Genomic DNA, 20,032 nt, shown 5'->3' on the forward strand with positions numbered 1-20,032 from the left:
AATGATTATTCTTTCCTTTAATGTTTTGGTCCAGTATTATTCTCATTTTGTTTTAATTCTTTATTTCTCAGCCCTCCATTAGGATCAGGAGTATGACCTGGTTTTGATGTTAGTTGTCTCCAATGCTTCTTTGTTTCACGGAAAGTCAAATTGATTAATGCCATCTCCAGATAGCTGGAGACAGCATAGCTTGGTGCAGAGAGCACGGGTTTGGGAAGCAAATAGACGTGGATCGAAATTCTGGCTTTGTAATTTACTGTTTGACTTGGGATAAAATCCTTCCCTTATTTGAGTGTCTGTTTCCTAACTTGTGATAATAATTTGGGATAGCAACTAATTTTAGGGTGTGTGAGGACAAAACAATATACATAGCATGCCTGGTGCTTAGTTGAAGCTTCAAAACACTAGCTTTCTTTCCAGTTTATCCCAGTTCCTCTCTTTCTCCTAGCTCCATGGCCAAGCAAATTGTCAAAAGCTTTCACCTGGCCATAAATCGAGTGTCTGAAGAGCCTCTTTAACTTCTTCAGGACACCAGCATGCTATCTAGATTGCTAGTCCATTTGGTTACTGAGTGACTTCAAAGAAGAACGGAGAATTAAAATAATCTCAGGAAATTTCATGCCAAATGGCACACATGAAGAAAAGGCAAAGCTACACCACATGTCCCAGCCCTTCTGTCTGAGCTGTGGTTGTGGATCTGGAATCCACTCCGTTGCTGAAGACCTGAGCTAAATAAGTGCACACTGCCTCTGTTCCTGCCCCTTCTCGTGGCTGCCAGGGCTGCTGTTCACAGTAACTTCGGCCAGTTGCCAAATGTGTTTAACATTTGTTTACAGCGTGCAGACATAATCATGGATGCCTGACTCTGATCGACAGCCTGTGAGAGTCCTTCGAAGGTTAAGTTCTTTTAGGTTGGAAAAGAAAAGGTAGCCACTCCTCGCCTCCCCCCTTTCTTCCTTCCTCCTTATCACCATACTCCTAAAAAGTGTCCTGGACTTGGGCTCATGTGAAATTCTGTGAATTTCCAGAGCTCCTATTCCTGGGAGCTGGAGTGCAGCTTCAAGACAATGGGTGTGACGGATTACTTGCTGCAATCAATCCTTCTCCAGGGCAGGAGAAGTCAGTCATATTTTTATGGCTTATGTTTCTGTCTGGACATGCGTGTCTACTGCCCAAGACAGGATGGGAAAAGAAGGTAGTCGTAACTGGAACTGTTCCCTGCACAGCTCATAGTCAGGAGGATAAAACCTGCTTTTGGGCCTTAAGCAGAAATTTCAGAAAGGAACCTGTAAGTTACAAAGCAGAGACCTTCTGAGAAGCTACTTGGGCAATGGTATTTTGCTTATTTTTTGTTCCATAATTTGCACTTATTTGTTGTACTTCCATGTATTTTGTGAACAACAATCTTCCTAATAATATTACTTGTATATTAACATCAGTTATTTGTTTTTTGCTTAAGTTCTCACTTTTAACATTTGAACACCATGTATATTGGTTGCTTTTTCCCAAGTTAAGTTCAGTTAAGAAAATCCTGAATTCTTACCTTTTCATATAATTCTTGTTTTACTTTGCTGTAATTATTAGCTTTCCACGTGGTGGGTATTAAAATCTTTATCTTTCTGAAAAACACTCTTCTCTTGGTAGCATTGAATAGATAAAAAGAAGCTTCAGTTATCATTTCCTATAACCAAAGAAAAGAAAAGCTTACCTTGGCACATGTAAATCTTTCATGTTTTGGTTTCCTGATTATACTTGAGTGAGTAATAGTAAAGCATAATGAAAAGATTTTAAAGGAGCCCATTTCTTTTAGAGACAGCCTTTAGACTTTGGAAAACCTTGGGAGCAAAATAAATAAACCTCAAATAGTTAACTGGAAGAGATTTTTAGGACACTAATAGTGAGTCTGGGCTTGCCTAAATAATTTTTCCCAGTTTTGTGAAAGGCTTTCAAGCTTTTACCAGACAAATCCCTTTCATGTCACTCCTATGGGCATGTTCAAGACCACACCTTATGATGATACCAATTTCTCTTAAGCAATACCAACGGAAGCTCTAAAGTAATGGAGCTATGATCCTTCTGCACCACATTAAGGTGAAAATAGTCAATTACTTTACAGAACATTCAGGTGAAAAGAATTTTGCTCTCAGATTCCCTTTTTGTCTGAGAATTCTCCATCTCAGGATGAAATCCAATAATTTGATTTTAATAAGCACAATCATGCTTATTCATCAGTTAAACATCTGGTCTTTGTTACCACAATGGGTTATTTTTTAAGCTGCTACCCCAAAAGCAGTCATGTTAGGAAAACAAAAAGGCTAAAATTAGTAGTAACCAACAAGAACAAATCAAGAAGGGCTAGATCAACACTCTGAGCCGAGACTGTGCAGAATTAGATGAACAGACTGGTTTGGCCGTAATTATAATTTTGGGTACTTAAAAGAAATGCTGGTCTCTTTACTACTCAAATACAAATCAGGGAAGGTTGTTAGCTTTTTAAAGAAGGCTACAGTCCTGTTCTAATAGGATAATGGTATTGACTTCACGCTTGCCACTCACCTTAATGTTTGGGATGAGGTTCTGATCTTCAGATACCTGAGGATTGATTGCAATGAGTAATCCGCCATACCCATTGTCTTGAAGCTGCACTCCAGCTCCCAGGAATAGGAGGTCTGGAACTAGGGCCACCAGGAGAGTCACAAACTTCAGGCTGCAAACAGGACCCACATTGTCCCGACGGGTCATGTTGTAGAGAAGTGTCCAGTTTACTCACACTGGTCTTCCTGGGTTCATTGCACCAGGTTGTCAGTGGGGAAGCGGATAGTTTCTTCCTGAACTTGGAAGGTCCCAGAACTTGCAATGAAGGAGGTGCCTTTTTTTGCAAAACCTGGGTGGATCTCCCTGAGACCTGCCTCTGCATGTCTTTTTTCTCTAGGCAAAGTCACACTTACCTGTTCTGTGGCTGAACTTCCTTTTGAATCATGGTTGGGCAAGAAATTACTCCTTATTCATTGTAGATCTTCTCAGAAGGAAGAGGGGAAATAGGACAAAAGGCGCTTGAAAGAGGGAGGCCTGGTTGGGCTGAAAATCAGAGAATTGGATTGTTCAGTCCACTTTCAGCAGAAACACAGAAATCCGTAGTGACTTTTCTCTCCTCATCCTTGACAATCCCTTCCATCAGCACAACAACTTTTCTATTGCACTCAAGTCATTTTTTGATTGTTGTAAGATTCCCTTGTCTGCTTATTTTGAATATTTAGAAATTCATCCTGCAGCCCTGTCCCTGGGGCCCTTGGAATAGGTCGTCTGGGCAATCTCTCAGCTGATGGCTGAGGGGAAGGTATCAGATATCCCCCAGGGAGGGCCAAGTGCCAGGAACCTGAATGCCTGTGTGGACCACAGAGGCCTTTTCCTCTGCCCTTGCTGCCTTTTCTCTTTGGACCAGGGAAGAGAATAAATTTTTCCTTCAGCAACCCTCTCCTGAGGACAAGGCTGTGATTCAGTCTAACCTTCCATTTTTCCAGGACCTATCACAGGGTCTGCACATAGTAAGCATCATACCTATTTTGTTAGTGATTAATAGTACCTGATAACTACCAAATAATGCTTTAGAGTTTACAAATGAACCCATTTAAATATCTATTCCCTGATGCAAGCATGATTCTTATTTCTATTTTTCTTTCTTCCTTTTTTTTTTTTTTTTGGTGAAGACACTGAGTCTCAGAAGGATTGAAAATTAGCCAATGGGGGAAGGAACTAACTTTTATTGTGTGATAGGTTTTACGATGCCTATTTTTTCAAAAAAAATTTTCTTAATGTTTATTTATTTTTGAGAGAGAAAGAGATAAAGCGCAAGCAGGGGAGGGGCAGGGAGAGAGGGAGACACGGAATCTGAAGCAGGCTCCAGGCTCCGAGCTGTCAGCACAGAGCCCAATGTGGGGCTCGAACCCACGAACCGTGAGATCATGACCTGAGCCGAAGTCAGACGCTTAACTGACTGAGCCACTCAGGTGCCCCTACCATGTCTATTTTATGGGTGACAAAAGCTAAAGCTTAGAAAATCTAATTTGTTCAAGATTGTACAAGCATTATCATAGTGCTAGAATGAGACTGACTGGCTCCAAATTTCATTGTTTTTCACTATATTATGTTTTCTTGCATTGAGGGATAGTAAAGGAAATTTTTCTCCTGCTATCTCTCTATTTGGAAACTTGTTTCCAGTCCTGCCCTGGAAGCCTGAGCTGAGCTTCCTAAGTCAAATCCCCTCTTTCATGCTTTCACAGCATCAAATGCCTCTCCTTTGAAGTGTGATTATAGTTACAGTGTCACATTCATTTTGTGTAATTTGCATAGTTGTCTGCTTTCCATGAAAGGCATATGAGAGAAGGTATCATGCCCTGTTATTATCACTACCTCCTGAGCACCTACCTCAGTAAACTCTCAATCAATATTTGTTGAATGAAAGAATAAATGGAGTCAGGAGAAGAAAATAAAAGCTTGATTGCAAAAGAGCCCTGGATTATAGTGTGGAAATGCTCCCCCCTGCAACTTTATCTCTTCTAGAAGTATCTCTTCTATAAGTATCTCTTCTAGAAGGTACCTCTTCTCTGAAGCAGTTTTCCTCTTGCTCCCTCTTGTCAGAAGGGGCTCGGGTATTGGTGCTCCTCAGGGTATGTAGGAGAAGGGAATGTCTCTGGTAACCACACAGCTGTCAGAGTTGCTCACTGTACAGCTAGAGGTCAGCTTAGCTGTCTTGTCTTCCCAGGCTAATGCTCAGCTGTGGATTTTTCCCCCACACCTCTCCCTGTGTTACAGAGTGGAAGCCCAGAGGTGTGGTGACTCTGAAGGATTTGCCTGTAACTGTGACTCATCGATAAACAGTGAAATTTATTTTCAACTTTTCTTGGCAGTTTATTTTCTTGTGCCAATCTCTTGTGCTGAGATTATTGGCATCAGTAAAACAATATGCTCGGGGAACCTGGGTGGCTCAGTTGGTGAACCGTCCAACTTTGACTGAGGTCATGATCTCACGGTCTGTGAGTTCGAGCCCCGAGTCTGTGCTGACAGCTCAGAGCCTGGAGCCTGCTTTGGATTCTGTGTCACCCTCCCTCTCTGCCCCTCCCCTGCTCACACTGTGTCTCTCTCACTCTTAAAAATAAACAAACACACACAAAAAAACTAAAACAAAAAAACCCAATATGCTCAAAAATTAAAATCGTAAGCCATACTAAGAGTAGCTTTCCACCAACAATCAGATAAGAGTTTCTTCTCGCCACTGTCCACACTTGTGTGAATTGTTCTCTGGCTGAGGGTACCAGTGAGGGCTCTCTCTCTGTCTGTCCTTAACAACAACAGCTACAATAGCTGCCACAGCATGTGAGGTGGAATGCTGGCTAGCGACTGTGGGTAGCTTTATAAAGAACAGCCGTATGTGAACGGTCTTGTCCAGTTCACCTGAACAAGGACACTCAGGCTTTGCTCTTCCTAGGTTGAGGGCCTAGATATGACATCCATTCTTGTCTACCTGTTTTTTGCTCCATTGCTTTTGGAACCTGATTACCAGGTCTGGCCACTCGACTGGCATCTACTTTCATCATCTGACCCTACAAGATTCCCGGTCATTGACCCATTCTCTGACCATGTCAGAGTGTCACATTCACTCTTGAAGGCCTTTCCCCCACTTCTGTTCCATCGTACTCTCGACACCCTTTTGCTGTCAGCAACTAGGCCTGGGGCCAGGCCAACTAAAGGTCTCTTCTTACCGCCTTCTGCTCTGACCAGGCTGACCGCACAGGAAACAAAAGTAAAAAGCTCTCAAAAACTGTCTTCTGAACATCTTAAACGTCTAAATGACTTAAACGTCATTCCTGAGTGGAGTGTCCACTTCTGATAAAGTGTGACTTTGTCAGCAACAAAAAAAAAACCCCACAATTTATCCTTGCATCCAAGAAATATTGATTTCACATGTCTATAGATTTTATGATTTCTGAAAAATGAAATATACCTAAAGTGAAGAAAAGTGGGAATACAAGGTTCAGACATTTATTTCAAGCTATAAATAAATTCTAAGAACCTGCTCTGCTTTTATCTGCTTTCAAGAAAATAAGAGTTATTCACTTTCAGTAACTGAAGAATCTAAAGCACATCTTTGTTCGTTGTCTGAATTTGCAGTTCATCCTGGCCCTGGAAGGCCTCTCTATCCATTTTCATGGAGTCTGCAGGTAGAGACCCACAGTCAAAGTGACTAGAACATCCAATTGGTGTCAGAGAAGTCAGGACATCTGGCATCGTGAGGAGTCCAAGGAAGTTTTGGATTATTTCCTCTCAGGCTTTTGTTTCAACTCTTTAGCAATTGCATTTAAAGCAGGAAAGTTCACTATGTGGCAGGGCTACAAAGCTTATGGACCACTTTGGTTTTGCAACATTCGTGCAATAAATCAAAAGAGAAGTAAGACTTTGAATAAAACATAGTTTGCTAGTGACTTGGATGGCACGTTTCATACCTCCCTTATCCCATTTTCTTCAAACTTAGACTCATTTTCAAGTAAAGGAGTGAAGTGGATGGTACAGATAGGGTCTGGGAAGTCATTTGTGTTTTGTTGAGTTACCACCATGTCAGAGCATGAGACTCTTATACTTCTCATTGTTTTCATTCTCCCTATGTGGTCTTTCACCCCCAGACTTTTGCTATTAAGCCTCCTCCCCACCCTCACTGTGACAAGAACTCTGCAGATGAGTTTGTGCATGAAAAAAAACCACCACTAAAATTTGCCAAAATGAATGGGAAACAGCAACTACTTTTACTGATAACTCAGTTAAAAAAAACATGGAGAAAAGGGTATGGAATATTTCTCATTTGCAAAATAGGCATAAAAGCGCCTTCTATAAAACACTCATGTGTATTAATTATGTACCAGATTGCATATGGCATCATGTGGATGTAAGATATTATTTTCATTATTATCATTATTTTCCAGGGAAGAACACAAAGAGAAAGCAGACATGTAAAGGAAAGTGTTTAAAGAGATGAAACATAAACATGGAGACTCAGAGAACAATAAATGAAATGAGAAGCACAAACGCTACATAGTTCTTCCCGAGCCTCCAGTCCTGTTTTCTTTCTGCTCTGATTCTGTCCATCTGTGAAGCTCCAAGGCTCTGCCAGATTCCCCTGCTGCCCCCAATCCCACCATGGGGCAGCACGTCCTTGCGTTTTCCTTCCTCTCCTTTTGCTGTTTCTATTACTCCACTTCACCCCACCAGCCCTGCAAAGAACAGAACAGTTCCAACCAGCTGAAAGATCTGGCAATTGGGGGAGTAGGGCTCCCCCTTCTGTTCTCAGGGGGCAGCTACCTGGGGCTCTGAATCTCCAGACAAAACTTGCAGCAAACAGAATCGACCTGCACAGACCTCCCTCCCAGAGTACACCAAAAGCTATTCAGAGTAGTACTTTTCAAACTTTAATGTACCTAACAATCACCTGTTCAAATTCAATTCCGACTCTGTAGGTCAAGGTGAGACCAACATTCTGCAAGGTGAGGCCACCTCCCAGATGATACTGAGGCTGCTGGTCCTTGGGCCACACCTGGAGTAGCTGGCCTCAGAAAAACTCTTGGGGGATATCCAAGGATTTGCTTTGTGATTGTAGCAGTCTATGTAGTCTTTAAAAATATTTTTTACCTTCTTATGGGAAAAGCCTGTGCTTTCTTCAGACCTCAGGAGAAAAACATTGCATTAATTATGCATTTTTTATGGTGACACCATTGTTTAAATATTCTTTGTAAAGAAACAGCTATAGAGTACAGAGTTAAAGTTTAAAAATAAACCAACAGCACAGAATTTAGATTCTTGAAAGTCACAATCACCTTTCTATGATTAGAGCCCCTGCCTCAAATTTAGTCTATTTTCTTATTGATCATTATATGAGCCATGATAAGATTGTTTCAACGATCTCCAAAATGTAGTTTCAAACAAGTAATTGCCAAGGATGTACCTTATTTAAACAGGGGACTGTTTCCTTCACTGTTATTTCTCCTCCCTCAGTCAGTTATTCATTCAAAAACAAAATTGTGTCAAATACACCTCAATAAAGGTGCTAAAAACATAAAATCATGTTTTAGGTGCCAGGAACCATTCTAACTGCTGGATGTGTGTGAACAAAATAGAGTTTACGTTCTGTCCTAATGGAAAAGGGAGAGAGACAACCCACAAATGTGATGGGATATCTAGTGAAAGTGTTATGGAAAATAAGAAATCAGGTAAGGGGAGGAAAAAATGAGAGGGTAGAAGTTGAAATCTGCTGTTTCGTATCAGGTGGAGCAGGAGGCCTCACAGATAAGATTATCGGGAGTGAGGAAGGAAACGGGCAAATATCTGAGCGAGAAGTGGCACAGGCAAAGAGAAGGGCGAGTGGGAAGCCCCTGGGGCCAGAAGCTGCCTGGAGTGGAGCCAGGCACAAGAGGCCATGAACGGGGCCCCGAGCTTGGAGGGGCTGTGACACGGAGGCCGGGTCCAGTGCACATACCACATAGGCTGGCAGCTCATGGGAAAGACTGGAGTTTACCTGTGAAATGGGCCATCAGTGATGGATGTGGACCAGTGACACAATCTTCCTTCCAGATTTCCGTTCTGTGAGGAGGCCAAGGGTGGTAGCAGGGGCCAGTGAGGGGTTTATCGCTGACCACATGTGAGGCAATGGAGTGGACGGACCTCAGACAATGGTCTTGGTTGTCGTTCTTTAGCCTTCCTTCAGCTTTCTAGGAGTTTCCTTTCTTCTCTACAGGGAATCCTTTTTGCTGTTAAGGTGAAATAAAAGTCGTTCAGTTTGTAGGATTATTAAGAGAGGAATCAAAGAATACTTTGCCCAGAAATGCCTCACATAATGCTGACTGACAACAGAAGAGATAAAATGAGGAGAAATGACATGAAAATGATATGAGTTTATCTATAGTCGAATTAAATAAAAAATATAGTCCAAGTTTATAACATAAAGCTGTGGTTCTTGATGCTTTGTCCATAGGTGTTTGGTAAGTGGTAGATACAGTTATTATTAATTTAATTATCTGCTGTTGTCAGCTGGGGTCCCCTGTTCCTCAGAGACTTATGGGTAATTGGTTTTTATCCATGTCAATTCAATACCTGAGGACGACAGGTCCCCCTCCTAGATTTCCACAACTTCTTAAAATTCCTGTTTCCTGGAGCCACAGGAGCTGTCCCTGTGCTTTGCTATTTTGTTCCAAATATAATGTTTTGAGTTTTCCAAAGAAACATGTACATAGGTGGTGAACAATTGAGACTTTATTAGTTTATAGGTGGACCTAGAGAGGTATTTATGTCACAGAAAAATAAAATAAAACACTTCCCAATCACTGAGGGCATCGGCATTCCTTAAGTAATTTTCCACAAATGTGGAGTGCCCTTGGCCCCCCATTCGCCTCCGTCTCTTTCTATCCCAAGGGATCTAATCTCTCCTCCTTTCTCTCTTTTCCTTACTTTCAACAGCAAAAGCTAACAACTAACTAACCACCACCCACAAAACCCCTGCCTGGTCTCATGCAGAGCCAATGCCCTGCCCCTCAGAGTCCTTAGCACCACTTAGAAACCAGGCAGCCTGGGAGGGCTAGAAGGGATCCCTTTCAACCTCAGAAGGTTATATAGTGCCCAGGAGGGATTCTGGCCAAGGAGGGTTTTTAAAGACTCTTCTGGCTTAGTCACTGATCTTCCTGAATGGCTTCAAAAGCCACTTCAACTCATTTCTATTTCTTCTCCTCTAAATTAGATGTTAAAGTATTTATTCTGCTAACATTCTTTTTCTTGTGATATGTCACTTCTATTCCCTAAAGTTGCTATGTTCCATTTGACTAGCTTGGGCATAGCTATGGTCTCCGAGCTCTTCCCCTATCTGCAGTACCTAGCCCCTTACTTTGATCCCAGTTTTCTTGAATAACCTCCACATTTGACTGTGACTTGCTTGAAAATTCCAATAAATGCTCTGCTTAAACTGAGAGCATCTTGGATTTCCTTTCTTTTCGGTTACTACTCATCAATTCTTTTTGTGTCTCCCATATGAGTATTTTCTCTTCTGCTTTTTTCTATTCTCCTACAAAAAAAAAAATAGGGAGAAACTTAAAAACGTGGTTAGTACAGTGTATGTCTTTCACTACACAGCTGTTTTTATTTTTTTTCTCCATTAGAAAGTAATAGGAATTTTTTTGAGTAGGGTCTCTTTAGAGGCACGTAACTAGGAGAAAGGAAAAATCTATCAGTTCCTTAATATAATTAAACATAAATTTAATATAATTGGTTACTAGAAATAGAGTCATCTTACAAACTAAAAATGTACAATGGATGATACATTTTAGCTAAGATCAGATGTTCACAATATAAAAATATTAACAGTATTTTATTTTATTTTAAATTTAAATCCAAGTTAGTTACAATATAGTGTAATAACGATTTCAGGAAAAGAATTTAGTGATTCATCACTTACATATAACACCCAGTGCTCATCCTAATAAGGGTCCTCCTTAATGCCACTTCCCCATTTAGCCCAATACCCTTCCAGTAAGGGTGTTCTCTGTATTTAAGAGTCTCTTATGGTTTGTCTCCCTGTTTTTTATTATTTTGGTTCCCTTTCCTTATATTCATCTGTTTTGTATATTAAATTCCACATCTGAGTGAAATCATATATTTGTCTTATTTCACTTAGCATAATACACTCTAGTTTCATCCACATTGTTGCAAATGGCAAGGTTTCATTCTTCTTGATTACTGAGTAATATTCCATTGTATGTATATGTGTGTATACGTGTACGTCTTCTTTATCCATTCATCAGTTGATGGAAATTGGGCTCTTTCCATACTTTGGCTATTGTTGATAGTGCCGCTATAAACATTGGGGTGCATGTGCCCTTTTGAAACAGCACACCTGTATCCCTTGGGCAAATACCTAGTAGTGCAATTGCTGGGTCATAGGGTAGTTCTGTTTTTAATTTTTTGAGGAAACTCTGTACTGTTTTCAAGAGTGTCTGCACCGGTTTATACTCCCACCAGCGGTGCAAAAGGGTTCCTCTTTCTCCATGTCCTCGCCAACATCTGTTGTTGCCTGAGTTGTTAATTTTAGCCATTCTGACAGGTGTGAAGTGATAGATATCTCAGTGTGGTTTTGATTTGCATTTCCCTGATGATGAGTGATTTTGAGCATTTTGTCATGTGTCTGTTAGCCATCTGGATGTCTTCTTTGGAAAAATGTCTGTTTGTGTCTTTTGCCCATTTCTTCACTGGATTATTTGTCTCATGGGTCTTAAGTTTGATAAATTCTGTATAGATTTTGGATACTAACCCTTTATCTAATGTGTCATTTGCAAATATCTTTTCCCATTCCGTCGATTGCCTTTTAGTTTTGCTGATAGTTTCCTCTGCAGTGCAGAAGCTTTTTATCTTGATGAAGTCCCAATAGTTCATTTTTGTTTTCGTTCCCCTTGCCTCTGGAGACATGTCAAGAAAGAAGTTGCTGTGGCCAAAGTCAAAGAAATTGTTGCCTGTTTTCTCTTCTAAGATTTTGATGGCTTCCTGTCTTACATTTAGGTCTTTCATCCATTTTGAGTTTATTTTCATGTATGGTGAAGAAAGTGGTCTAAGTTCATTCTTCTGCATGTGGCTATCCAGTTTTCCCAACATCATTTACTGAAGAGAGTGTCTTTATTCCATTAGATAATCTTTCCTTCTTTGTCAAAGATTGGTTGGCCGTATGTTTGTGGGTCCATTTCTGGATTCTCTATGCTGTTCCACTGATCTCTGTGTCTGTTTTTGTGCCAGTACCATACTGTCTTGATGATTACAGCTTTGTAATACAGCTTGAAGTCCAGAATTGTGATGCCTTCTGCTTTGGTTTTCTTTTTCAGGATTTCTTTGACTATTCAGGGTCTTTTCTGATTCCATACACATTTTAGGATTATTTGTTCTAGCTCTGTGAATACTGCTGGTGTTATTTTGGTAGGGATTGCATTGAATATGTAGATTGTTTTGGGTAGTATCGACATTTTAACAATATTTATTCTTCCAATCCATGAGCATGGAATATTTTTCCATTTCTTTGTGTCTTCTTCAGTTTCTTTCATAAGCTTCCGATAGTTTACAAGTACATAGATTTTTCATCTCTTTAGTTAGGTTTATTCCTAGGTATTTTGTGGGTTTTGGTGCAATTGTAAATGGGATCAGTTCCTTGATTTCTCTTTCTCCTGCTTCAGTACTGGTGCATAGAAATGCAACTGATTTCTATATATTGATTTTATATCCTGTGACTTTGCTGAATTCATGGATCAATTCTAGCACTTTTTTGGTGGAGCCTTTTGGGTTTTCCACATAGAGTATCATGTCATCTGTGAAGAGTGAAAGTTTGACTTCCTCCTGGCTGATTTGGATGCCTTTTATTTCTTTGTGTTGTCTGATTGCTGAGGCTAGGACTTCCAACACTATGTTGAAAAACAGTGGTGAGAGTGGACATACTTTCATGTTCCTGACCTTAGGGGGAAAGCTCTCAATTTTTCCCTATTGAGGATGATATTAGCGGTGGATCTTTCATATCTTTTCTCTATCATATCTTTTATGAAAGATGGCTTTTATGATCTTAAGGTATGATCCTTCTATCCCTACTTTCTTGAGGATTTTTAACAAGAAAAGATGCTGTGTTTTGTCAAGTGCTTTCTCTGCATCTACCGAGAGGATCATGTGGTTCTTATCCTTTCTTTTAGTAATGTGATGTATCACATTGATTGATTTGCAGATATTGAACCAGCCCTGCATCCCAGGAATAAATCCTACTTGATCATGGTGAATAATTCTTTTAATGTATTGTTGGGTCCGGTTTGCTAGTATCTTGTCGAGAATTTTTGCATCCATGTTCACCAGTGAAATTGGTCTGTAGTTGTCCTCTTTAGTAGGGTCTTTGCCTGGTTTTGGAATCAAGATAATGCTAACCTTGGAAAATGAGTTTGGAAGTTTTCCTTCTACTTCTATTTTTTGGATCATCTTCAAAAGAATAGGTGTTAACTCTTCTTTAAATGTTTGGTATAATTCCCCCTGGAGAGCCATCTGGCCCTGGGCTCCTGTTGGGAGATTTTTGATTACTGATTCAATTTCTTCACTGGCTATGGGTCTGTTCAAATTTCATATTTCTTCCTGTTTCAGTTTTAGTAGTTTATGTGTTTCTTGGAATTTGACCATTTATTCCAGATTGCACAATTTGTTGGCATATAATTGCTCATAATATTCTCTTATTATTGTTTGCATTTCTGCGGTATTGGTTGTGATCTCTCCTCTTTCATTCTTGATTTTATTTATTTGGGTCCTTTTCTTTTTGATCAATCTGGCTAGGGGTTTATCAATTTTGTTAATTCTTTCAAAGAGTCAGCTCCTGGTTTCATTGATCTGTTCTACTGTTTGATTTCGATATCATCGATTTCTGTCCTAATCTTATTATTTACCTTCTTCTGCTAGTTTTTGGCTTTAGTTTTAGTTTTAGTTTTAGGTTTTATTTTCCCCAGCTCTTTTAGGGTAAGTTCAGGTTGTATATTTGAGACCTTTCTTCCTTCTTTAGGAAAGCCTGGATTGCTATTTACTTCCCTCTTATGATTGCCTTTGCTTCATCCCAGAGGTTTTGGGTTGTCATGTTTTCATTTTCATTGGTTTCCATGTTCTTTTTAATTTCCTCTTTAATTTCTTGGTTAACCCATTCATTCTTTAATAGGGTGTTCTTTAGTCTCCAAGTATTCATGGTGTTTCCAAATTTTTTCTTGTGGTTGATTTTGAGTTTCATAGCATTGTGGTGTGAAGATATGCAAACCATGATCTCAATCTTTTTGTACTTGTTGAGGGCTGATTTGTGTCCCAGCATGTGATCTATTCTGGAGAATGTTCCATGTGCACTTGTGAAGAATGTGTATTGTGCTTTAGGATGAAATGTTCTGAATATATCTGTTTAGTCCATCTAGTCCAGTGTGTCATTCAAAGCCATTATTTCCTTGTTGATTTTCTGCTTAGATGATCTGTCCATTTCTGTAAGTGGAGTGTTGAAGTCCACTACTCTTATGGTGTTATTATCAATGAGTTTCTGTATGTTTGTGATGAACTTATTTATATAATTGTATACTCTCATGTTTGGGGCATAAATATTTATAATTGTTAGAGCTTCTTGGTGGATAGACACTTAATTATGATATAATGCTCTTCATCTCTTGTTACAGTCTTTATTTTAAAATATAGTTTGTCTGATATAAGTACAGCTACTCCAGCTTTCTTTTGATGACTATTAGCATGATAGATTGTTCTCCATTCCGTTACTTTCTATTTTTTATTTTTAAGGTTTTTTTTTTACATTTATTTATTTACTTTTGAGAGACAGAGCACAAGCAGGGGATGGGCAGAGAGAGAGGGAGACACAGAATCTGAAGCAGGCTCCAGGCTCTGAGCTGTCAGCACAGAGCCCGATGCGGGGCTCGAACTCACAAACCGCGAGATCATGACCTTAGCTGAAGTCGGATGCTCAACCGACTGAGCCACCCACATGCCCCTCCATCCTTTTACTTTCAATCTACAGGTGTCTTTAGTCTAAAATGGTCTCTTGTAAGCAGCATATAGATGGGTCTTGTTTTCTAATCTGTTCTGATACTGCAGTGTTTAGTCCATTGACATTTAGAGTCAGTACTGAAAGATATGAATTTAGTGCCACTGTGTTGCCTGTAGAGTTGTTGCTGGTGATATTCTCTTGTCCTTTCTAGTCTTTGTTGCTTTTGGTCTTTTTTGTTTTATTTCATCTTTTCTCCACTCAAAGAGTCCCCCTTAGAATTTCTTGTAGGGCTGGTTTAGTGGTCATGAACTCCTTTAGTTTTTGTTTGTCTGGGAAACTCTATCTCTCCTTCTATTTTTTTTTAATTTTTTTAATTTTTTCTTATTTGAGAGAGAGAGAGAAAGAGAGAGAGAGAGAGACAATACGAGTGGGGGAGGAGCAGAAAGAGACAGAAATACAGAATACGAAGCAGCCTCCAAGCTCTGAACTGTCAGGGCAGAGCCCAATATGAGGCTCAAACTCACAAACCACAAGATCATGACCTCAGCTTAAGTTGGACGCTTAATCAACTGAGCCACGCAGGTGGCCCTCTTTTTCTATTTTGAATGATAGCCTTGCTGGATGAAGAATACTTGCTGCATATTTTTCTGATTCAGCACGTTGAATATATACTGCCACTCCTTTCTGGCCTGCAAAGTTTCTGTCTGCTGTGAATGTAATCCTTATAGGTTAAGGACTTTTTTTTCCCCTGGTTGCTTTCGTAATTCTTTCCTTGTCTGTGTATTTTGTGAATTTGACTATGATATGCCTTGGTGATGGTTGGTTTTGTTGAATCTAATGGGAGCTCTCTCTGCTTCTTGGATTTTGATGTCTGCGTCCTTCCCCAGATTAGGAAAGTTTTCTGCTATAATTTGCTCACATAAACCTTCTGCCCTTTTTCTCTTTCTTCATATTCTGGGACTCCTATGATTTGGATGTTATTCCTTTTTAATAAGTCACTGAGTTCTCTAAGTCTTGTATCGCACTCTTTTGCCTTGTTTCCCTCTTTTTTCCTGCTTTATTATTCTCCATAATTTTATCTTCTATATTGCCAATTGTCTGCTCTGCTTTATCCATCCTCGCTGTCATGGCATCCACTTGAAACTGCATCTTGGTTATAGCATTTTTTTTAAAATTTTTTTTAACGTTTATTTATTTTTGAGACAGAGAGAGACAGAGTATGAACAGGGGAGGGGCAGAGAGAGAGGGAGACACAGAATCTGAAACAGGCTCCAGGTTTCAGAGCTGTCAGCACAGAGCCTGATGCGGGCTCGAACTCACAGACCGTGAGATCATGACCTGAGCCGAAGTCGGCCGCTTAACCGACTGAGCCATCCAGGCGCCCCGGTTATAGCATTTTTAATTTTGTCCTGGCTAGATTTTTACTTTTATCTCCACAGAAGAGGATTCTGTGCTTTTTTCAACCCCAGCTAGTATTCTTAATATTATGGCTCTACATTCTAGTTCAGACATCTTGCTTGTATCTGTATTGATTAAGCCCCTGGTTGTCTTTTCTTCCTGTTCTTTCTTTTGGGGTGAATTGCTTCAGTTTGTCATTTTGGAGGAAAAAAATTAAAATTAAAAAATTAAAAACAAAACAAAACTCAAATAAAGGAAGCTAGATTCTAGGCGTGTTTTGGTCTGCTCGTTGCAAGAAGCTTGATAGGATAGAGAAAAAAGGGAAAGAAAAGAAAAAAGGTAAGAAAATGTTAAAAAAAATTTAAAAATTATAAAATAAAATAGAATAAAATGAAATAAAGAAAATTAAATAGAATAAAAAATAAAACATTAAAAATAAAGTAAAAAATTAATAAAAATAAAATTAAAATTAAAAAACAAAAATAAAATTTTCTTTCTGTATCCAAGAAAGGAAAAAAAAAACCAACTTAAACAAAAGCAGAAACAAAAAAACAAACCAAAAAAACCCCAGACTAATAAATGAACCAGCAAACCAAATAAAAACCAAATGAAGTTACATCATTTCCCCTAGAACTGAGACTATGGAGCCCTCTATAGTCCATACACTAAGCAGGTGGAGGGACTTGTGCTGGTCTTGCGGAATGTGCTTGGAGGGCACAGTTGAGTAGGGCTTGGTGTAATGGCTCCGTTCTCCACTATGGGGCGCTGCTTAGCTTAGTGGGGTGAATCAAGGTGGCACATATGCGCATGCGTGGGAGAGGTGGAAATGGCTTCACTTAGGTCCCTAGTCTCTGGCACAGGAGCTTCTGCTCTCACCGACCCACTATCAAGCACCTCTCCTTTGTTTCAGCCCTCTGTCCACCCCTGGCCTCTGCCCTGTTCATGTCTAAGCCGTCCCACCTACCAGGCAGCACCTCCCTCCAGAGTTTTATTTCAGATGGGGTTATGTTTCAAAATCTTGCATTTCAGGGACCCCTGTGGCTTGGTCCAGCCTGGAGTCTCTGGGGGAGGGTCTCGCTGAGCAATGTCTGGGTGCTGGCTTGCCCCAGAAAACGCTTGCGCAATCGCACAGTGGCAGAGGGTCAGAGATTATGGCAAATCACAACATAGCCAGTGCCAGGTTTCACTGCACTCTGCTGTCTTTGTCCCAATACCAGCAAACGTGGCTGCTCTCCAGGTCCACTGTGACCTTTGCCTGTGGGGAGGCCGTATGGCCTCTACCAAACTCTCTCTAAGCAGGGGAACCACTTCTCTCCGTGTGGCACACGGACCCTGCTGCCTGCTCTGGGGATTCATCCTACTTCCTCACCAGAGCACCACCAGGCACTGAGCTCCAGAACTTCAGATTCTGCACTCCACTGTTTATTGAATCCTGGTAGTATTGAAACCCTCTCCTTTCTTCCCGTCAGTGGTTTTGGGGAACAGATTTCTTATTCAGTCCCCTGCATGTTTTCACTCCAGCTACTTTTAGGGGAGTGTTTTTCTTGCATTCTCCCGATGTGTTGCATTCTTCCCCTTTCTCTGTCCTCCATCCACAAAAACAGCTCCCTACCCTCTGTGGCTTTTCTCTCCCCCAGTTCATCTCTCCACAGCACGTAACTGCCTAACTGCCGAGCTCTGTAGCTCAAATTATGCAGATTATTGTGTTTATCCTCAGATCAGTTTTCTAGGTGTGCAAAATGGTTTGGTGCTGACTGTGTTTCACAGACAAGACAAGCTCAGGGTCTCCAGGCTGCTCTGCCATCTTACCTCCCTCTCCCCGAGGGTATTTTAAAAGCAATGGTTGGGGGCGCCTGGGTGGCTCAGTCGGTTGAGCGCCGACTTCGGCTCAGGTCATAATCTCGCGGTCCGTGAGTTCGAGCCCCGCATCGGGCCCCTGTGCTGACAGCTCAGAGCCCGGAGCCTGTTTCAGATTCTGTGTCTCCCTCTCTCTGACCCTCCCCATTCATGCTCTGTCTCTCTCTGTCTCAAAAAATAAATAAACGTTAAAAAAAAAAAAAAAAGCAATGGTTGTGAGCAAGTGACAGATTTTTAAAAGAAACTTTTTGGGAAGCATTTTGTATTTTTCAATGAAGAATAAAGGAATGAATTTTTTAGTGTCATAATTTATCCTAAATGTCATTATATCATATACATGTTTTATCTCCACTTGGATGAGTTATAATATAGATAATAGGAATGAGTCATACTTTGTAAATTACTTACTAAGCAGGGGATAAAGCAAAATAGTAAAATAGTAAAATTCCAGAGTCTAAGAATATGTTAAAAATGTCTGCCACTTCTGTTTTCAATTACATAAATTTTTATTGGCATTCACCTTTAATCCTGTTTGCAATGATCATGTGGAAACAGCAATTAAATGGTTAAGAGTTTGGCTTTTTTTTTTTTTTTTTTTTTTTTAATTTTTTTTTTCAACATTTTTTATTTATTTTTGGGACAGAGAGAGACAGAGCATGAACGGGGGAGGGGCAGAGAGAGAGGGAGACACAGAATCGGAAACAGGCTCCAGGCTCCGAGCCATCAGCCCAGAGCCTGACGCGGGGCTCGAACTCACGGACCGCGAGATCGTGACCTGGCTGAAGTCGGACGCTTAACCGACTGCGCCACCCAGGCGCCCCAAGAGTTTGGCTTTGACATTAGACTAACTGGATTGAAATTCCAGCTCTGGCTTTTACTGACTGTGTGGCCTTAGGTAAGTTATTCAATATTGCCATGCCTCACTTTCCACATTTGTAAAATTGTTGTAAAGTTTAAATAGTACATGGAGTGGGGCGCCTGAGTGGCTCAGTCAGTTAAGCGTCCGATTTCAGCTCAGGTTATGATCTTGCAGTTCACGAGTTTGAGCCCCATGTCAGGCTCTGTGCTGACAGCTGAGAGTCTGGAGCCTGCTTCAGATATTGTATCTCCCTCTCTCTCTGCCCCTACCCCACTCGTGCTCTGTTTCTCTCTCTCTCAAAAATAAATAAACATTAAAAAAAAGAGTACATGTAGTGATTAAAACTGTATTTAGGTCACAATAAAAGTTTAATAAATATTAATACAGGGGCACCTGGTTGGCTCACTTGGTTAAGCCTCTACTCTTGATTTTGGCTTAGGTCGTGATCTTATGGTTCATGGGATCGAGCCCTGAATGGGGCTCTGTGCTGATAGTGCAGAGCCTGCTTAGGATTCTCTCTCTCTCTCTCTCTCTCTCTCACTCACTCTCTCTCTCTCTCCCTCTCTCTCTCTGCCTCTTCTCTGCTCTCTCTCTTGCTCTCTCTCTCTCAAAACAGATAAACTTAAGAAAATAAATATTAAACTATATTAATTTATGGCCTTTCTCTGGTGTGTGTGGCACCTTTATGGGCACTATTAGTTGCCTGGACAATAGCTTGCCTCCTTCACTTTCTTGCTGGCAGAAGCTGTCTTCCAAGATGGAGGTCAAAAATGTCTGAGGCTCATTTTTCCAAGCCTCCCTCATATTGGGGCACAACTCTGTGACCCGACTCAAGCCGGTAATCTAAGGATTAGTCTGCTAGCAGGAGGGAGGTGGAGGAGAAGGAGATGGTGATGTTGAGATCATTTATAGATAATATTTTCTTCCCTGAAATAAATGAAAAATGTCTAGGAAAATCCCACCTTTCTTTCCAAAGAAGGCACTTAGCTGAGGGAGACTCTGTGGCCCTTAGGTGGAAGGTGAAGAGGGCAACCAAAAAGTAAAGGGTAGTAGAGCGGAAAGGTTTTAGAAAGAGCCTGTGTCTCTGATGACACTGGTGACAGCTGTGCCAATCTGGAGAGTGCCTAACTCCAGACATCTTATTGTGTGAGGTAACAAACGCTCCGGTTCTTTAAGCCAACATTAGTCAGGTATTCTGTTACTTCCAACCCAAACTGTTACAACTGATAAAGGCACTTAAAAAAATAGCATTGATATTTCTAAAAAGTGCCAATCAGTGTTTGGAAACATGTATATAAGTGGTTTAATATGTGGACTATATGATATTTTGATAAAAAATTAATATTACTTTCATC

At 40.5% G+C, this 20,032-nt stretch overlaps 1 protein-coding gene across 11 annotated transcripts in view; it reads right to left on the reverse strand.

Annotated features, from left to right (window-relative positions):
• LOC132670880 (calcium-activated chloride channel regulator 2) overlaps positions 1 to 20,032 on the reverse strand; it is a 65,537-nt gene that overhangs the window by 34,867 nt on the left and 10,638 nt on the right. For 6 of the 11 annotated variants that reach the window (XM_078451721.2, XM_078451725.2, XM_078451718.2 and 3 more), the window contains 5 exons: positions 9,920 to 10,096; positions 8,561 to 8,792; positions 7,478 to 7,711; positions 2,557 to 3,078; positions 1,544 to 1,681 (listed from right to left, as the gene is read on the reverse strand). In XM_078451721.2, the coding sequence (XP_078307847.2) occupies positions 1,544 to 1,681; positions 2,557 to 2,742 (324 nt within the window). In that variant the 5' untranslated portion in view covers positions 2,743 to 3,078; positions 7,478 to 7,711; positions 8,561 to 8,792; positions 9,920 to 10,096. The remainder of the gene's footprint in view (positions 1 to 1,543; positions 1,682 to 2,556; positions 3,079 to 7,477; positions 7,712 to 8,560; positions 8,793 to 9,919; positions 10,097 to 20,032) is intronic. The other 5 variants (XM_078451724.2, XM_078451719.2, XM_078451722.2 and 2 more) reach the window with 5 other exon arrangements.

This window comes from Panthera onca, chromosome C1 (genome assembly GCF_046562875.1).
Source record: "Panthera onca isolate mPanOnc1 chromosome C1, mPanOnc1 haplotype 2, whole genome shotgun sequence".
Classification (NCBI taxonomy): Eukaryota; Metazoa; Chordata; class Mammalia; order Carnivora; family Felidae; genus Panthera; species Panthera onca.